This window comes from Micrasema longulum, unplaced genomic scaffold (assembly GCF_059751315.1).
Source record: "Micrasema longulum isolate JH-2025_06_02 unplaced genomic scaffold, ASM5975131v1 h1tg002717l, whole genome shotgun sequence".
NCBI classification, from domain to species: Eukaryota; Metazoa; Arthropoda; class Insecta; order Trichoptera; family Brachycentridae; genus Micrasema; species Micrasema longulum.
Window position 1 is genome coordinate 40193 of NW_028279848.1, and position 13088 is coordinate 53280.

General features: G+C 34.2%; 1 protein-coding gene across 1 annotated transcript; it reads right to left on the reverse strand.

Moving 5' to 3' along the window:
- On the reverse strand, window positions 1-12960 carry LOC148271702 (voltage-dependent calcium channel type A subunit alpha-1-like; the record flags this gene model as incomplete). The annotated part of the gene is made up of 4 exons (XM_088241037.1): window positions 1-171; window positions 1356-1477; window positions 3726-3892; window positions 12770-12960. Coding segments are annotated over 4 exons (640 nt in total), but the record flags the coding sequence as incomplete, so codon positions are not given.
- Between the last annotated feature and the right edge of the window lie 128 nt (window positions 12961-13088).

The following is a 13088-nucleotide window of genomic DNA, read 5'->3' on the forward strand; positions in this document are numbered from 1 at the left end:
CCCGGCGCGTGCTAGCACCAGTCGTCCTCGTCCGAGTCGGAGCGCTGCAGGGCGCGCGGCTTGTGGCCGTTGGGCAGCGGCGAGCGCCCGCCGCCGCCGCCCCCGCCCCCGCCGCGCCCCAGGGCCAGCGCCTGCTCGAAGCTCAGAGGCGCGTGACTGTGCTCCATCAGTCTAGAAAAAAAAAACACAAAACTCTTCATTCGGGCATCCTTCGTGCGGCGTGAAGGGAGCACACTTGCGCGCATTTTAAAATTTAAATATCCAAATAATGAGAAAGGGGTGACGCGCTCAATCATAGTATTTTATTTAATTCCTTATAATTTCTGCTCATTTGTTTATTTTTACTCGATTTTTAAAATTTATTACCAACTTACGAAACGATCGTTTTCGAAAGACCTTATTTTCCAAACGAAAATAATGAATGAAAATATTTATTATTAGGGCTTATTTAAACACTAGGAGAATTTTTAAAAAATCTTTTATTTGTAGAGTAGGTTAAATCCGATATTCCTCCCGAGTGATAATACCCTATTCATTCAACGAAGGGCTTAGCCATTCAGGTGAATGTCAACATTTTACGAACAGTCTAGTCTAATTTGACGATTTGGCGGCGACATGTACATTAGGGCGAACCGATGTTTTTTTTCTCTGAATTTTTAAATGAAAGGGGTCTAAAAAGTTGCCTTTTGGATTACTCGGAATGCAAAAAATATTTGAAAAAATATTTGATACTACTTTTGGCCTTCAACCAGAGCTTGAAGTTTTCGAAAAAGTCAATTTTTTGCTCTAAACCGGCTGTCATTTCGTATTTAAGGAAGAAAATCAGTCCAATTAAATGTTATAATGTGCATTAAACACCTAAGGGCGTGAGTTGCACTTTATTTTGTAATAAATGGTAGCATTGTTTTAATGCGCTATTGTTTTCGTCAATATTAGCCAGGCGCTCAACGGAATCAGTTCCGCGGAGTGTAAACTTTTTGCATTTCCGTAGTTTTAAAACATGTTCGATTTTTTCATGTGATTCGGTTATATCTTTACTAACAAAAAATAATTTTATCAATATAGATAATTAACAAAATGTTTAGGCAGTTGTAAACTTCAAACCTCGGTTGAGGGCCAAAAGTAGTATGGAATATTTTTTAAAATAATTTTTATATTTAACGTGATCGAAAATGCAACTTTTTAGACCCCTTTTACTTTGATGTCAAAAAAAATAAAAAACTTCATACATCATCGGCCTACTCTAATGTACATGCAACCAACAAAAATGTTATTTTATTCAAATACAATATTAGCAATGTTTTAAAAAAAGCTTTAAGAGTAGTGCGATTAATCAAATAAAAACATGTAAATACCTATCTCTGTCTCGGAAGTCTCTTTCTAATAATCGATCTCTCTCTCGATCCGTATCTCTATCTCTGTCTCTCAACTGTAGCGAATGCAGCGAGTGTGGCGTCGCATGCACAGACATGTGTTGCTAAATGGGAAAATCAAACACATCAGTTATAGGACCACGAGATACATAATTAATATTAAAGTCATTTGAATTTAAGTTCTATTAGAACAATTGTCTTCTTGTCTTTATTTTATTGGAAAGCCAAAAGACAATTGAAGGGGTTAAAAGCAAAAGCTTTTTTCCATAATAATTGTTCTCCGAAATACCTACAAAACCAGTAGCAAAAAGCCTATTTATTTACATACATGTAATTTATTACACATTATTTGAGACATAAGTCCCAACTCTATGGGATTAAAAGTCCCGTGTTGAAATAGGATGAGCAATTAGTTGACACATACACACGAGTATATCACCACAAATATAGGATCAGGGCCTCGATTATGATGGCAAGATAAAGACGTCATACCTTCACCTTAACGGTATAGTTGAAGATAAATTCCCTCAAGCGATTATAAAGATATACTACCAATCCCCCACCTTTAAGTTTTGGGTAGGTACATCGATATGAATCAAGGGGGAGCGTATGTCACGGTACACATATCTTCGCTCTAAAATGACATAGCTTCAGAGGTATCGATACCCCCCACCATCAAGTTTTGATGTAAGTACATAATTTTATACCGACGAGTTTAGAATCCCTCGATACGTTTATCTACGCATTAATAGTAACAAAATTTTTGTTCCACCGAGCAATTTTTTCTTCAGAAATGATTTATTAAAAATTTCAATCGTTTTGAGGTTGGCACTTTTTTTCTTAAAAGCCTATTAAAAATATGAGAAGTAAGTAAGTTTTGAAGTCGAATAAAATTCCGACATAACTGTCACTTTAATAAAACGAACGCCTAGATGTGGAAATAATGTCACTAGGTTCTCTCCGATTAAAAAATAAGAGTATCTAGACGCAGACACAGATTATATGCGTCAGAAAGTTACCACTCTAAAAAAATAATTTAATTATTATATTTTTTCCATCTGTTTTACTATCTTTCCGAGTGTATGTATCGAGACGTTATAGAAGCCGGCTTTGTAGTCGATCGATACAGATCGGTAGATACATACAGACGATCGTTAAGTGTACCGTCTAGGTGATTTCCAAAAGTCATGCAAAATTCATGTTCAAGCGAGCATTTTTTGCTTGAATTGGGATTTATTGGAGTTTATAATCGCTTTAAAGTGAGCACTTTTTATTACAGAAGCCTATTTAAAATAAAAATGAGAACTATTTTAAATGTTAATTACGCAAGGCACGCGGAATAATTGTTTGCGGCCATTCCATTGGCTTGTTTCGATCATATGTTGTCGATATGATAAGAGGGTAGAATATACCGGGTAAGATACAGATAGTACAGAAGTAAAGTATACCGTCTCGATATATACAGATGAAGATAGCGTTCATAATCGAGGCACTGAAACACAAAAAACAATTTTAAAAAACATATTTGGCACATCAATATGGTAAACTGTAAACCCAAACATTAGGAAAATCGAGAAGTTTCCAACTCAAATTCTTCCTACTAAGGAAAATCCAGTTCTTAACTCCTCTCAAAATGGGCACAGTAAATCACGGAGAGAGGCGTTTTCCTTATATATTTTTATGGCATGTTTCTTTTATATGTGGATATGGTAAGTATTTTTTGTGACGTTTTTTATTCTGTAAAATATATACGGTGATATTAAGTGTTTGAGTGTAATACATGTATTTTCTAACCATAATTGATGAACAAGCACAGAGAAAATGAACATTTTTGTCATATTTCCTTGTATTCGTCCCAACTCAACACAGGACTTTGGTTCCATGGAGTAGGTATTTGTGTCTTAATTAAATGTAACATTAATATATTTTAAATAAAATAAATAAACGATCATATACGATACATATTTCAAATAAAGTCCAATTAGAAGCTTCTTCGTAATTGGTTTCATAAATATTCACCTAACTTCATAAACTTTGCCCAGCTGTATGAAACAGTACTTATGATTTTCTTGTTGTATTACTGTGGAATGTTTTATTATTTAAACTTCTACTGAATATGCTGTATAATTTTTAGGTTATTTTTTTGAATATAAGTTTTGCATAATTTTTAGGTTTTATTTTTTTTAATAAATCTTGGGCTTAAGGAAATTTATGTTTTAAAAAAAAAAGATTAAGCCAAATATGTTAGTATTATAAATGTTTGTAAAAGGCAGATTTGCAGATAAATAGAATAAATATGATTACACATATTTTATGATACATTTAAAAAATAACAGAACTATCGTAACTCACATGCGTAGGGCTGGAATTCAACTTCGGGAAGTTGATAGGGGGCGCCGGAGGCTTGAGCTGCAGAGTGGAAGGTTTACTGGGAGTAGGCGGCAGCCGTCGCCCTTGCCCCCTCCTCCCCGTGCTGAAGGTGTGAAGCGACGATTCGCGATCCCGACCCCCGTAGCTCACTATCAGACACAAAGGTGGTTAGGATCTAGCAGGGGGCGAAGCTAAGGAAGAGTCTAGCCTAGAGAGTGGGCACAAATCTAAAGTGAACAAGAATGACCCGAATGGTGATGCCGAGCCAATACTCCTAAAGAGATCTAGGAGAATGTTATCTACGATGCGGGCGATCCATCCTTCGTAGAACCAAATCCTTTTTTGAACGTCATAAAATATACCCGGAATATTGAAGTATGTTTCGCACAGTCGAGCTCACACTCGCCCGCTTCGTGTTAGGTGAAATTTTGTAATGTTGAACTGAAACTTCACGTTGCTATCGTATCGTTCTATATAGATTTCAAATCAAGGTCTATACGGACTGCTTCCTCCGCCAAAATATATTTTATTCCAGTTTCAAAAAAGGCTTGTTATTTCTTAATTGATTTCAAATGCTAGTTGAGCTCTTCTCGTAACAGTAAGGGAGTTACTAGTAAAGATGGGATAAAAAGATAAGGCTAGTATCGAATCCAAGGCTTCTACGCTAAAGATGAGTCGAGTACCGCAGTTGGGCGTACCGCTGTCTGGGCAAGAAGAGCTGAGTACAGGCAAAGCGGAACATGGGATGTAGCGAGCCGAGAGATTGTAGTCGATGGACAGACAGCGGTACGGGGCAGAATCAAGTAACGCCAAGCAGAATGCATACAACTTTATTTGAAATCTATAGGACTTGACAGAAAACGCAAAGCAATGATTCTCCACCATAGTACGTATTGTAACTGGACAATGAAACAATCGCAACAGAGACTCAGTTCACAATAAGCTGTATGTGTAGTAATGTAAGTGCCAATTGGTCGAAAAATAACAAATCAAGGAAAAAATAAAAAAACAAGGAAAAAATAACAAAACAAGGAAAAAATAACAAAACAAGGAAAAAACAACAAAGCACGGAAAAAATAACGAAACAAGGAAAAAACAACAAAACACGGAAAAAATAACGAAACAAGGAAAAAATAACAAAATAAGGAAAAACTAACAAAACAACTAAAAATAACAAAACTAGGAAAAAATAACAAAACAATTAAAAATAACAAAACAAGGAAAAATTAAACAAAAGAAAATTCCATTTTGGGATAAAATTTGTAAATCAAAAGCGGGAAACGAGTGTCTTATTTATTGTAGAAAAAACCTTTTTAAACAGATTAATGGAAGACTTTCTGATAAGGTTCATTAAATAATTTGATTTAAGTAGGAAGTTCAGTGGTACGAGAAATTGTGTAAAAAAAATTATTTTTTACGCAAGGTTAAAATTAACATTATAATAATAATGAATAATTAATTAACATGGTTGATATGAAATATTTATTCTTGTCCCTTGACTGGTACCGGAAGCGTAAGACTGATTATCTTACCTTCATGTAACGAAAATGATCAAGATACGCTGCAATTGGTATACAAATGCATTGCCCTATGTACCATCAGGTGCGGAAAGGGAATGATGATAAAAAATTAAAGCATTAAATTGTACGGCAAAGTTTTTTGAAAGATTTTAATAAAAACTACTTAGAACGATGTCACTAGTTCAACCGTGATAGATTTCCGGTTTACGGAAGCCAATTCACCAATCAGCAGAATTCATAAAAGAGAATTTGTGACGTCAGAAGTCGAGTTATTTCAAAATTACAAAACTTAAAAAAATCATATCGCTGATAGCTAATATATTGTATTTTCAAAGATAATTAGCGAACTTCCTAATTTTAAATTAAGACTTTGATTCAACATCATGTTTAGGATTTCAATATGGCGAAAATCAAAATAAAACACATAAAAAGGGAAAAAAATCAACAGTAAAAAGCCAATCATGATTGAGGAATAAATAAGGAAAAGTGGTTGCAACAGAAGACATACCACGAATGATCGTATTAAAAATGAGAATTAAATTTCTAAATAAATTAATTTAATATTCCAATTCCGTTGAATAGCAAGATGTCATGCAGAAAACTGTTTCAAAAGTAATCTAGGCAATTGCAGGGCTTATGACCTGTCATTGTGGCCACTTTTACCATTTACTCAGCTCTTGCTGCCGTTGACTTTATTGACGCGGGAGAGATTCGTCTGGCTGAATTATTTTGCATACTTAACACTTTTTTCTTGCTATTTCCAAGAAGTGAAAATTTCGAGGAATACATGCAATAATAATGAAGTGATAAAATGGTTTACAAAGTGTAAAAAACACAAATAATATCAAAGGTGATGGTAGAAAATACATGCATTTTAAATCATATCTAAGGAAACATATAAATTACCAAAAAATAAGAGATAATTGTTGTGAGATCTGTTTCTTAAATGTGTACGAGGTCACTATTACAATTTAAATGTGTAGTTTCCCCAATGTCGTAAATTAATTAGTAAGATATGAGTGAAAATTTATTAAGTATGATTAATGTATGAATTTGTTGAAAGCGTGTATATCAAATGTAAAAAAAAAATGAATCACAAAAGCGCACAAACAATTCGGTCAGCGATTTATTTAACAGGAGTAGTGTGTAATTTTACCCAGCCAAATCTTCTCACTAGTTTAAATTCTTATTGTACAAAAAATTAAGTAGATGACTGTCATCATAAAATAATAATCAATAAAAGGCAAAGCCTTGTTACATACGAGTATAAGGTATTATATTATATTTTTCTTAAAAGTTTCGTCAACATTTTCTTTTAAGATCTGCTTAGGAATCTAATTGAACATATAATGAAGTGTTTAAGTGAACCGTTTTTGGCCATACTTGTTTACAAACCTCGGTACTGACATGCCTGATGTTGAAAATGCAGAAATTATTGCAATAAGCTGTTTTATATGTGAATAACCACTGTTCTGGACGCGCTCGAAACGATGGGAAGCGCCATTTTTTAAATTTTTTGTATTTTTTTTTTCTTTTTGTTTTTTTACAATAAACATAAGTGATAAAACAGAGCGTTAAAAAAATAAAGCATAATTACATAGTAATGAAATACATTTTAATAGAAAAAATAGTAATCGAAAAAATCCCACAAAGGTATGGCCTGTTCGTGGGTATACAACAAAATGTTAATGAATTTTTGCTCCTATAATAAATAATGAACAGTTATAATATTTTTGTGTAATATAAGAAAGAAAAAGTAAAATATTCTGTAAAAGATATTATGGTATTTTTTTAAATAGTAATTGAAAAAGGAAATAAAAAATATTTAAAAAACAAAAATATTCCTAATTATTAAAGGGCAACAAAATAAATCATAGAAAAAAAGAGTTCATATCTTTATCGTGCATGTTTTTTAAAAGAAGGAAAATTTTGAAAGTTTGTATTCAATGAAATATTATCAGTAAAAAAAGAATTAAAAATTTTTGGGCCTATAAAATATGCATGTCTCTGTGCGAGCCTCGTTTTACAATGTGGTATTTCTAACACACGATTCCTTCTTTGACTTGATCTATTTGAATTACTTGTAAATACATTTTGGTTCTTAAATATATATTTTAAACATCGAAAACAATATAATAATAAAAGTTTATCTTCTTGGAACAATTGGAAAGAGAGAAAAGTGCGATTTTTGTGAAGCATTATTTTTAATATAAATTTTTGAACAGTTTCTAATATATTGTGTAAATTATTTGCGTTTTGGAATTTAATTTATGTCAGATATTTAATAGCATAGGACCTCGGTATATGTCAAAGCCAAGTGCTGAATCCACAATAAAGGCTATTTGTTCCTTTATTGTGGACTTCCATGTATGTGAAAGCCTTATGGGCGTGAAAAATAATTTTTAAAAAATGTACGTTGAAAGAGGGAATAAGACAGACTAAACCAGTGGAGAAGTTTTGACAGGGTGGTGTGTGGTGTGTGGTGTGTGGTGTGTGGTGTGTGGTGTGTGGTGTGTGGTGTGTGGTGTGTGGTGTGTGGTGTGTGCTGTGTCGTGTGTGTGGTGTGTCGCGACCCCCTCACCGAAGAAGTGCGCGGGCGGGTGCGGGCTCGGCGATCGGGAGCGCTGGCCGAGGTGCAGGTGGCTGCTGGAGGGGAAGGCGCGCCCCGGCGACTCTGCAGCACCACCACTCACTTGTACACACGCAACACCAACCAGACTTATCATATACAGGTTACACCACACATCGGCGAGGCATCCAATAATGTATGTACAAACACTTCGTCATTCGGCTCACAATTCTAAGTTCAGGGCCCAGATTTCAACGGGAAAATGACTTACAGTGGCTTGCCATATTATTAGACTTAGTGGAATAATAGTACAAATTTCTTCCCCCAAATGCGGTAGAACAATATATTTTTTTTACTCTGGCAACACCGATGAACACATATTTATAAATAAAAACACTGCTTGTCTCTATTTTTTTATCTTCTGTGACTATTTATGACATTTATTGTCGGTCAGGGTTGTATAGTGTGATTTTTAACAAACAATTATTCGTCAGAATATTCCATTTTGAAGACGTTTTGGTGACTTATATAATTTTTTTTATTTCAAAAGGTATGTACACATAAATATACACACTCGAATGTAATTTTAGTACAATAATGAGCGAAAAGTTATTGCATAACCTCACATTTTATAATATTTTTTTAGCTATGGGAAGGACTGCTGATATTTCTCCGAGAAAGTTGGGGGAAATTTGTGGATTATTAAATAAAACTGAGATGTCTCAGTATAAATAGCAGAGATTCTTCAAACTTCTCGAAGTACGGTTAAGAGAGTGAAGCAAAAATTGGATTTGGGCGTACATTTGGAACCTGTCCGTAAAAAAGCTTGTGGCAGAAAACGGACACGACACCATAGACTGATAGAAAAAGTAGGGATATATATTTGCAAAATAGAAAACACCCCGTTAATTTATTGACCAGACAAGTAAAGGAACAGGGAATTGAGAACGCACAGTGCAGAGACGCCTTAAAGAAATTGGGTTGACTTCTCGTCGTCCTGCACGCAAACCCAAGTTAACTCCCATAACGGTCAAGAAACGCCTGGAATAGGCAAAAAAATATAAAAAATTCACAGTAGATGACAGGAAAATGGGAATTATAATTTACGATTCTTAATTTCAAATATTTCAATTGTTTGAATTGGTTTGATAACATTTCTTTGTTGCTTTACGTTTGCTTTTCAGATGAATCGGTTTTCAAATAATGTCCGATAAATCGAGTTTTGTCAGGAGAAGAGTAGGTGAACAATTTCATACGGACTGTATTGTGCTAACAGTGGAACATCTTCATATATCATGATTTGGTCCGTTATTAACTAACAGGGCACTGGAAGACTTCAAATAGTCGAAGGAACAATGGGGCAAGACCAATACCGGGAAATTCTCTAAGATAGACTGTTGCCACAGTTGTCACAATGGTTCCCCAACGGCGAAAATTACATTTTTATGGATGACGGAGCACCGTGCCATAAGGCCAAGTCCATCACGAAATTTCAACTCGACAAAAAATTCATGTTTTGGATTGGCCTGGAAATTTTCCGGATATGAATCCCATAGAGAATGTTTGGGAGCTTCTTCAAAAGAGAAATGTCTTAAAATAAAATAAATACCAAGCTGAAATTAATTTTAATAATACCCCGATCTCTATAACAGATAGTCAAATTCGCGACTTAGGTGTTATTATTGATTCGAAACTAATGTTTAATATTCATATTGAATCAATCCTAAAAAAACATATAAAATGGTCGGACTTATTATGCGAGTATCAAAACCTTTTAAACATGCAGAGACATATGAAAAACTCTACAAAACATTTGTTCGTCCCGAGGTAGAATACTGTACTCCTATTTGGTCACCTTACTATAATGTAAGTATTAATAGACTAGAAAGGGTCCAACAAAATTTTTTTAAGCAGGTCGACTACCGGTTAAACATTAACTTTTCTAATCATGCTGAAAGTATGCAGTACCATGGAATAAACTCTCTTAAAAATCGAAGAATAATGTTGGACCAGTTATTTTTATTCAAACTAATAAATAATAAAATTGATTCTCCTATCCTACTAGAAAGACTTCCATTCCGTGTGCCATCTAGACCGACAAGACAAAATCTTTTGTTTTACACTGAAAACGCGTCAACAAACTATTTTAAACAATCTACAATACCTAGAATATGCGACCAATATAACAATATATTTACCGAGGCTGATATTTTTTGTGACAATGTATGTAAATTTAGGTCAAAAATTATAGAAATTTTGAGAGAAGCAGACATTTAACATTATTATTATATGAATATTTTTTCATTTCGTTTCTTTTACATTTATTATATTGAACATTATTGAAATTATTGTATTAAGTGTAAACAATTTTTTTAGTGTGTGCATGAGTTTCTTACTCTAATATACAAAGAAATTGGCAATATATGTGTACATACTGTTTGTTTACCTAATAAAATAAATAAATAAATTAATGGAAAGATTATTATTCGTTTGGAACTCCAACGAAGATCTACAAAACACGGTAAAAAGCTGAATTTTTAACGTGTCGCGACGAATACAGCCGTAATTGCAGCAAAAGGTCATCACACAAAATATTAGAAATATAATTTAATTTTAATAACTATTATTTTTTGCGTATTAAATACTTTTATTTTAGTAAAAAAATTATATTTTTTATTTATCCAAGCTCCAAATATAAAAAAAATGTATAAACATAGAAAAATAAACCACAAAAAATCAATTGTATGGAGTATTCTCAGTTTTTCCAGGTTAAGTCTAATAATATGGCAAGCCACTGTATACCCATTGGAAATGAGTCCGATTAGACCCATGAGCATTTATCAATTATAGGGAATGAATATGCCTCATATTTTGATATATTTAGTTTATCTCTGCCTAACTTAAAAAATAAAGTGACCAACATATTTTTATCAAAAAGAGCAAATCAACTTCAGGAGATTTGGTTAGAATAATTATAATTTGATTGATTAAAGTATTTTGTTATTTTATAATTACTGTAAAATATGTATGTATTTCAAGTAATTTATAATATGTATAGTACGAGTATATTAATATATCATACTATTTTTTTCAATTTGTATATTTAAGCACTGTTTAAACCACACATGTGTAAATGGCAGAAATGCCGTATATAAATAAATTATGTGAAAATTAATTTTGTGTGCTCAGATATTTTGAATTATAGTTTGACAAAATCATGAAAAATCAAACACAAAAATTGAAGACGTCTTCCTTTTGAATCGGAGCACATTTTGATGATTGTATAACAAAAAGAAAACATAACTTTTGAAACTGGGTCCAATCTGACCCACCAATGCCATGCGCATATTTTAAGAGTTAAGATTTTCAAAATTTTTATTTACTTACTTATTTATTATTTATCATGCTATTTATTGCATTTAGTCGGCGGTTGGCAAACCAAATGTCTAGATAAGCAGTCGCCATAGTAATTGTAATTGTAATTTATTTTTTACTTTTTTGTATTAGATACTTCTTACTATTTTGCAAATGTAATAATTTTTATAATTTGTTATAGTAAAAGCCAATTTTTCCCCAACGAACTGTATTTATTTACGAGGAAAACAAAAAACAAACCGACATGAGCGTTGACTTAGAGATTACACACGCGTTGAATTATGACTGCGATAACTTAAGCATGTTCATTATTGTTCATTGTGATCGCTCAAATGCTTAGTATGTTTTTAAGCACGTCGATAGTTATTTGTGATTGAGCTGCAGGGGTGGTATTCTTAACACAGCGCGCATAAAAAACGCCTTTTAGCGCGTTTTATGCGATAACATAGCATTCTCTACACTCGCTATACCGTTCAGAATACCAGCTCAGGACAAAAAATTGAAGTACTGCATTTAAGATTAATATTCCAGATCCAACCCAGGATTTGTAGCATGGTAGGTGAATGCGCCAACCACTACTCAACATGGCGGACATATTTCCCGTTGATTAATTTTTTTACGATTTTTACTCGAGTCGAAAACTCTGTCCAGGATTCTAGCTGTTCTTTATTTGGTCAAACACGGAATATATAATTGTTATATAAAATCAGTATTCATTTGGGGGAAAAAGTAATGTCATGTGGATACTTACTGTCTTCAAAATGATAGAGAATTTAAAGCCAAATATAAAAAAGGGTATATTATTATGAAGCATTCTTTATAGTCACTCCAATACCCAATAAGGGTCTTATTCTTTTGGTTACAACAACAGTTAGTATTTTGTGAAAAAAATATCTGCTTAGTAAAATATTTGAGGTGAATGAAAATGATAAAGGTTGTGATGTCATTCGACAGAAAATGCCCAGAAAAATGTCAGAAGATAATTGACCAGAAAAGATGATCCATTTTCTCATTTCTACGAATTGATATGTGGCGCTGGAGACGTATGCTAAGAATATTCTGGATAGCCAGACGCACTGACGCCTCCATTCTTCAGCAACTGAAGCTGATGGACAGACTCTTGATCATATGCCTCAACGAGTCGTCCGATATTTTGGTCACCTCGGAAGAAGAGAGGAAGATCGTCGAGGGGCGAAAAAGACGATAGAGGTCTTATATGCACCTGCTTGACCAGATAAAAATTGCAACAGGCACTTGGTTTGTGGCAGCCCCCAGAAATGCGGTGTACCCAGACAAGTGGAGGACTGCAGTCTCGAGAGTATGGCAAGGTGCCCACGATCCTCAGTCATGAGTAGGAAGAAGAAACTACGATTTTTCCAGAGTACCACAGCCTTGTACATAAACTGTAAGGTTACTAGCTACAGGTGACCGGAATATTTCTTTTAATGGCTAATGCGCTTGCCTCACAGACAAAACCTGTGTTGTAATTAACCACTGCAATCTGACCTGTTGTGAGGCAAAAAAGTAAATAAAAAGTGTTAAAAACATAGTATCCTTCATACCTCCTGATGTCCGGTAGGCGGGGGCGTGTTGATGATAGCGGTAGCCGTGTCTGCCATGATGCTCGTGCTTGACAATCTCCACCACGTTGGACACGGTGTCGGAGAAGCCGATATCGTGGTGCGGGGGGTGTCCAGGGTGCCCTCGACGTCGAGGGCTCGGCGTCCGCACCAGCGGGGATGGACCGCGCCTACTAAAAGAGGAACAAACGATTAGAGTGAAGAAAAAAAGACACGAATAATGCACTTTTTGTGTAATGGATTATCGGGAATAATTGGTCCCACCTCCGTAATACACGGGAATGACATGAGGAATTTCAGA